General features: G+C 35.4%; 1 protein-coding gene across 1 annotated transcript; it reads left to right on the plus strand.

Moving 5' to 3' along the window:
* Positions 1 to 6: 6 nt before the first annotated feature.
* On the plus strand, positions 7 to 4,597 carry LOC107088221 (protocadherin gamma-A12-like; the record flags this gene model as incomplete). Its single annotated transcript, XM_015380243.1, has 2 exons — positions 7 to 1,995; positions 4,559 to 4,597. Coding segments are annotated over 2 exons (2,028 nt in total), but the record flags the coding sequence as incomplete, so codon positions are not given.
* Positions 4,598 to 7,960: the final 3,363 nt, after the last annotated feature.

Genomic DNA, 7,960 nt, shown 5'->3' on the forward strand with positions numbered 1-7,960 from the left:
CAATTCAATAAGGAATTGATACATATTGATATACGGGAATCTGCAGCGAAAGGTGCTCGTTTTCCTATTGAGGAAGCACATGATGCAGACATAGGTCAAAATTCAGTGCAGACTTATAACCTGCAGAACAATGATAATTTTATTCTTGGTGTTGGAACAAATTCTGTGGAGCTTGTCCTGAGCAGAGAACTTGACCGTGAAAAATTAAAAGAGATAGATCTTGTTTTGACTGCTGTGGATGGTGGATCACCAAAAAGGACAGGTAGTGTTACGATTCACATCAATGTGTTGGATGCAAATGACAATGTTCCAGTGTTCAACCAGCCAATTTACAGGACCAGCATTCCAGAAAACTCTCCCATAGGTTCTGTTGTTCTACAGGTCAGTGCAAATGATGCAGACGAAGGACTACATGGTGAAGTAACATATGATTTTGGACACATTTCCAAAGAAGTTAAGGAAATATTTGAAATAGACAGTAAAACGGGTGAAATAAAATTGATAAATGCTATTGACTTTGAATCCGTACCAATTTTTGAACTTCGGGTGACAGCAAAAGATGGATTAGGGCTGACCTCTTATTCCAAGGTCATAATCGATATCTCTGATGTAAATGACAATGCGCCTATTATATATATAAAATCACTCTCCACACCCATTCCTGAGAACGTGCCTCCTGGTACAGAGGTGGGCATAATTAATGTTCAGGACAGAGACTCTGGGAATAACAGACAGATCCGTTGCTCCATCCAAGAAAATTCCCTCTTTAAATTGGACCCTTCTATTAAAAACTATTATTCTCTGGTGACTACAGGACAACTTGACCGTGAACTAGTATCTGATTACAACATTACTATTGTTGCAGTTGATGAGGGCTCTCCACCTCTTTCCTCCTTTAAAACTGTTCAGTTATCTGTAGCTGATATCAATGACAACCCACCGGTGTTTGAGGAACAGTCCTATAGCACGTCTGTGAGTGAAAATAACAAACCTGGCTCTTTCTTATGCACAGTTGCTGCTAAAGATCCAGACTGGAGACAAAACGGTACGGTGATTTATTCTCTGTTATCTGGAGAGGTGAATGGTGCCTCAGTTTCTTCTTATCTATCTGTTAATGGAGACACGGGTGTGATCCATGCTGTGAGATCATTTGACTATGAACAGATCAAAAGTTTCAAAGTCCAGGTTTTGGCAAGAGACAATGGTTCTCCTCCGCTCAGCAGCAATGTTACAGTTAGTGTGTCCATATCGGATGTGAATGACAACTCTCCTCAGATTCTGTATCCCGCCCCGGAAGGAAGCTCCTTCATGACTGAGCTGGTCCCAAAAGCTGCACAACGAGGATCTCTGGTCTCCAAAGTCATAGCAGTGGACGCAGACTCTGGACAAAATGCCTGGTTGTCCTATCATATAGTCAAAGCTACTGATCCTGGACTTTTTACTATTGATCTGCACAGTGGAGAGATCAGGACACAGCGGGACATTTTACAATCTGACAGCATGAAACAGAACCTGATTGTTGCAGTGAAAGATAACGGACAGCCCTCTCTGTCTGCCACCTGTTCCATGTATTTACTTATTTCTGATAACTTGGCTGAGGTTCCAGAACTGAAAGATATTTTTTATGATGAGAAGAACTCGAAACTGACATCTTATCTTATCATTGCGCTGGTTTCTGTATCCACATTATTTCTGACCTCCATCATCATCATCCTGGGAGTGAGGTTTTGTCGGAGGAGAAAGCCCAGACTGTTGTTTGATGGAGCAGTTGCAATTCCAGGATCTTACATGCCTCCTAATTACGCAGATGTAGACGGGATAGGAACTTTACGCAGCGCCTACAATTATGACACCTACCTGACAACCGGATCTAGAACAAGTGACTTTAAGTTTGTATCATCTTATAATGACAACACTATGCCTGTTGACCAGACTCTGAAGAAAAGTCCAATGGAATTAATGGATGTCTTTGGAGATAGTGATCCTTCTTCCGAGGTAGGAACAGTTTTTTTTATATATATAAAAGTATTATTATGCTCCATGAGTTCTGCTTCTTTAATCGTTGATTAATTGTAGCAAATCATGACCAAAATTTTACACATCCCCTTTCAATTCCATAACAAATACTTCTAGGTTTAAAATTTAGATTGGTTCATTGGTTAATGTCTGTCTGTGATAATAAAATAGAAAAATTAACTGCAACCAATCCCAATAGCATATCTATTTTTTTTTATAAAATCAAAAAAGAGACATGAAACTTTTAATCATATGCTTCTATTAGAAAAAAACAATATTTGGGGTTTATTTTATCTGTTGTTGCCAGAAGTAATCGCAGTACACAGTATGTGGTGTTGAGCTTTTTAATCAGGAGTGAATGCTCTTCATTTTTTTGTGTGTTTTTCAGTTTTAAATCTCATAGATTTCCCATTGTGTCTAATATCCATTGAGTTTTTTCTTTACCGTTTTTTGTATTTTTTCAGGATTGGATTTTTCAGTTTGTAAAACAAGTTTGTCTCTCTTTGATTGGACTGATTTGTAATCCTAGACAAGCTGGGTCACTTGTGTGGATTGTAGAATCTGATTCATTCTACTATGAGTGTGAAAGCAGCACCAACATTCAAAAGTTTTCCAAACAGCAGCCATAAAGGATAGGTACTGAGAAGTGCTCCCAGGTCCCCACCTGCAGAACCATTCCTTTATTGAGTGTGTCTTGCTAATTGCCAATAATTTCCACCTGTTTTCCATTCATTTGCACAACAGCAAGTCAAACTGATTGTTAGTCTGTGTTTCTTCCTAAGTGGACAGTTTGATTTCACAGAAGTTTGATTTGATTGAAGTTATACTGTGTTGTTTACATATTCTTTTTTGTTTTTTGAGCACTGTATACATTAATTGTTATTTGATTTATACTTCTGGTTTTCATTTCATTAACTGCAGCGTTTAATTTTTGTTTTTACTTAAACATAACAAAACAAAACATGGCTTTAAAAGACATAAACCAAGCAGAACTTCCCCAAGACCACTAAAGCACCAGATGCTCAAAGAAAGAAAAAAATTACATTAATCAATTATCTTGCTCTAAAGCTCTGGACTGACATCTATATATTCCATATTCACTACTAAAAGATTAAATTACAATCTGATCAAAAAAGATACATTTTTGAAGTACAATTTTTCAAGAACTTACAGTGATCAAAGGTTGGTTAGTTATAGTTAAATATTTAATTTGTAAAATATTATTAAATTCACAAATAAATATTTAGTTGAAAAAACTAAATATTAAGCTTTGAAATTGGTAGAGTAAAAGTGAAGACTGGACCAGAACACTTAAATTGGAACTAAATATCTTTAGTTTGTCAAATAAATACTTAATTTAAACATGAATATTTTGTTTTAACACTAAATATTTAAAGAGACATATTTATGAAAAATGTGTAAACAATGTAAATCCCTTTATTGTCCCGTAATGGGGAAATTCACTTTCTGCATTTTAACCCATCCACTTTGGGAGCAGTGGGCTGCTATTGTGTGGCACCCGGGGAGCAGTGTGGGGTTAAGGGTTTTGCTCTGGAACCCAGAGTGGCAGTCTATGGGGATCAACCAAGTAGCCTACTTACAACCTTCTCAGAGCACAAGCACACTGCTCTAACCACTAGGCCAACACTCCCCAGTTTATTGAAAAAAAAAAAACTAAATATTTCGCTTCCTAAATAAATATTTAGATTAGTCCTAAATATCAAACTTGCTAATAAATATTTAACAAGTTAGACATTTTCTTTATGAATTACGGAGGCCGAAAGCGGTCGTACTCGACTTTTTTTTCTTTGCCTTCTCGAGATAGTGAGATAACTATCTCGTTATCACTGTTAAACCATGAATTGTTTTGTCTAGATAAAAAAGATAGTTATCTCGTTATCACGAAAAAACAGTTACTGATTTTTTGAGCTAATGAGATGATTAACCTGTATGAATAATGAATGAGGTTGGCCAACAGCCCTGGATTCCCAGTCCAGTGGTGCCCATAGTTGTGCAGTCGCGGTACCGCATGTGCGCAAATAATCGGTTTTTTAGTTTCCTTTTTCTTTTCACTCATTGTCAGGCCTTGCAGTAGAAACAAATCTGACTGGTTTTTTTTCATGAAAATATTTAATTTGGACTAATTTTGGGGGTTAATGTATCTTCTACCTGTTACAGGCGTAACACCGGGGCTTTTCAGAAAACAGCCGACGCTAAGGCGCCGGAAGCATAGGTCTAATTGCTCATGACTCAGAAATGGAAGCAAATCATCAAAGCAACAACGTTTCTCGTTACCTAAATGTTAAACACAGGATTATTTACAGAGTTACACATGGGCTGCCATGACTTATATTAATAAATCCTTTCCCTCTGTTTAGGTATTGAAGGATGTTGCACTTTAAAAAGCATTTAAAGAACTAAAACACTTCCATGAAATAAGAGTTCAACCCTTCTCTTGTCTCAGAGATTTGTCTTGTCTCTTAGAATTATATCGGTTCCTGTTCCTTATTGTAATGATCAAGCACTTAATGTGTCATTTTAGGGACAGAGCCTTATGGTGCGTTCACACAGCACGCGGTGAACACGGGGATTTCCACGAGCCCCGCAGGTAGCACCCCGCTCTGCATTTCAGATGCACTGTGTACATCCTGGACTGCATCATCAAAGAGGAGGAGCTTCAGTTGCTTTAAGCTGACACCCCACTGACTTGGAAAACCCACCCACAACAAATAGACTGAATGGTTATTGTTTCTTTAGTGCAGGTTTGTGCACTTAAAATGTTCATTTGGGAAATGGATAAATAAAGATCATGTCTGCTACTTTTGTTTCAGAGATATTAAAAATACTATTTTGAAGAAATCCAGAGGTAAACCATCTCCCCATTAAGCTACGAATTGAATCAAAATTATCTAGCCTACTTTTTAAGCCTGCTTCCTTTTTGCAAGTAAACTATCATTTATGCTGAGTTGGTTTCTGAGATAGAATTATTTTTAATTACGATCGATGACGTAATCAGCTGTGCCAAAAAGTGATCGTCTGTCAAAAGAAGATCGGCTAAGATCGGCTGAGTCCCCGCAGAGCAGTGAACAAAGGGATACGAGGCTTGTTTAAAGCGGGTGTAAGCCAAGACTGCCTGTGTTCTATCAAGTGTCTTGCTCTGTGTTTTAGATTTTGAAATCAAACACTATTAACTCCAGTCAAACAGTAATGTTTGTATGACCGATGTTACAGCAGACGTGTTTCTTATTTACCTTTCTCCTCGTCTTCTCCCCATCAGAGGCTGCGTTTCACATGTTAATCGTTGTAAACATCTGCAAATTGTAAACGGACTTTTGCAATAAAAGAAAACTTACGTATCTGCAATAAGTTTGATGCGATTTAAAACTATTCTTTCACGTCACTGTACAGTGATGGATGTAACTCATTAATTAAACTAAAACGTTTTTGTCATAGTTTTCCATGGGGAATATTATTTACTGATTTTGAAAAATGTAGGTACAGAGAGTGTATAGTAGAACATACAGAATTTCAAGGAAGAATCAAAGTTTATTAATCTTGATTTGAACTTCCCATTCTAAATAAATTCCTTGATTAGAGAAAATAGGACACCTTTACTCTCCAAAGAGTAATGAAAAATTATTATATGAATATTGAAATGTAATTCCTTCCTAAAATCACCTGAACACATAATATTAAATATATTGTGCTTATCGCACTCCCACCAAATCTAAAATTATCCATAAAATCCACAAGAAGAGTATTTTACTGGCCAAAAAAGGGATTCATGCACATATTGACCCATACAATGTAATTTATGTGTAAAATGTCTTTATTTAACTCGAGGACATAATTTTAGATATATCTCACTGAAGTCACACCGTCTAACATTACAATAAAACACAAAATATGACTTTATTACCTGCCAAAAAGTGATTCTCGCCAATTTATTGACCTGTAAAATGCAATTTCTTGCACAATATTGCTTTAATTCCACTCAAAGACATAATAAGTAATATATATTATATCCCAAAATGAAAACATCCAAAAAAAAGACTACTTTGCTTGCAAAAAACTACGTTTGATTTGATTTAAAACTTTTATTTGACGTTACTGTGCTGTGATGGATGTGACTCAATTATTTATTTAAATGACAAAGTTTTTGTAATATTTTGTTTTTCATGGGGAATATTATTTATTGATTTTAAAAAATATAAGTACAGATAGTGTACGGTAAAAAAAAATAGGACACCTTAACTCGCCAAAGAGTAATGAAGAAATATTATATGAATATTAAAATGTAATTCCTTCCTAAAATCACCCTAAGACATAATATTAAATTTATCTTGCAAATCTCACCCCTTTTAAATTTAAAAGAATCCACAAAATCCACAAAAAGAGTATTTTACTTGCGAAAAAGTGATACACGCTTTTTTATTGACCTGTATAATATAATTTGTGCACAAAATTGCTTTATTTCACTCAAAGACATTGTTTTAGATATATCTTACTGAACACATGCCTTTCAACATCAAAATAATTCACAAAATACACAAAATATTACTTTATTACCTGCCAAAAACATATTTTCACTTATTTATTGACCTGTAAAGTGTAATTTTTGCACAATAACTCTTTATTTCACTGAAAGGCATAATGTGTCTTATATATGTTACTGAAGCTTGCCTTATATGCGTCCTCAATAATTGAGGTTACAGACAATAATGACAACAACCCAGTTATTAGTTTAAAATCTTTGTCCAACCCTGTCCCAGAGAGTGTTTCACCTGGTACAGAGATGAATAAACGCAGTTAAGGTATTACAGACCACAGCTTTCACCTCTATTATAACAATTCTGTGTTTTACACCGATTACAGGTTTGATAAAAAGCCGGACCAATTAGTTTTTATATCGGTTCAACCTCAGGCACCACCCAGAAGGGAAAAACTAATACTAATACTAAGCACATGTTATACTTCAAGTAAACTCCAAATAGCGTGAGTATTTCCACAATATTTAATGCCTGATTGATTGGATGGTTTTCTTTTAGATTCATTACAAGAGCCTAATCAAATAATTGCAACCATTGATATGATTGCTGAATTTTTTTGATTTGTTACACAACTATATAGTCAGGGTATTTTTTTTGTATACAATTTAGGTTTTGATTTTATTGGCTGCAATTTTTAATGATTGCATTCGTTTTAAGGTAATATATCTACATAACTAATTAAATAAATGAATAAATCCATAATAGAGCTAAGATATTCATATTTCCCATAAGATGGTTCAAAGGTCTCTACAATTCGTTTGACTTGTCATGTAAAATAGCAGCTTTTATGTCTCTGTCCCTAGTGCCTATATCTCTGTACCTGGTCCTAAAGTCTCTCCCTTGTGCTGTTGTTTCTGACACTGGTGCTGATATCTCTGTCCTTGGTGCTGATATATCTGTCCCTGGTGCCGATGTCTCTGTCCCTGGTGCTGACATTGACCACTGCTCTAACAAACGATGTTTAAAAATACTGAGAAGTTTCTACATCCTGCAAAAAAAAGTGACGTATCAGTTTAATTCCAATTTTCTTCTCAGATTATATAATTTGATCTTCTGTTATGCGACTTTTTATATTAAATACACTTTAGGTTACTGATATAATGGTGGTATAATTAGATAAAAATAATTAATCAATGGTGTTTATCCTATGACTTGCGTTTCAAGTTTAACTACACAAAAAAGTGTAAGTACTTTTGTGTGGGGACCAGTGGGAGTCGTTATAGAGGTAAACTGTAAATTCACTTAAGCTTTAATTTATTGTTAGGAATATACGTGTAATGTTCAGTTAAGGTAAATGTGAGGGTGATGCAAAATGCGATAAGCAAAGTGAATGTAAGTCAGTGTAGAATCTTGATATAAATAGAAAAACAATCTTGAGGTCACATTGGGGAGGT

The sequence above is a fragment of the Cyprinodon variegatus genome, unplaced genomic scaffold, assembly GCF_000732505.1.
Source record: "Cyprinodon variegatus isolate N-32 unplaced genomic scaffold, C_variegatus-1.0 Scaffold210, whole genome shotgun sequence".
In the NCBI taxonomy this organism is placed as follows: Eukaryota; Metazoa; Chordata; class Actinopteri; order Cyprinodontiformes; family Cyprinodontidae; genus Cyprinodon; species Cyprinodon variegatus.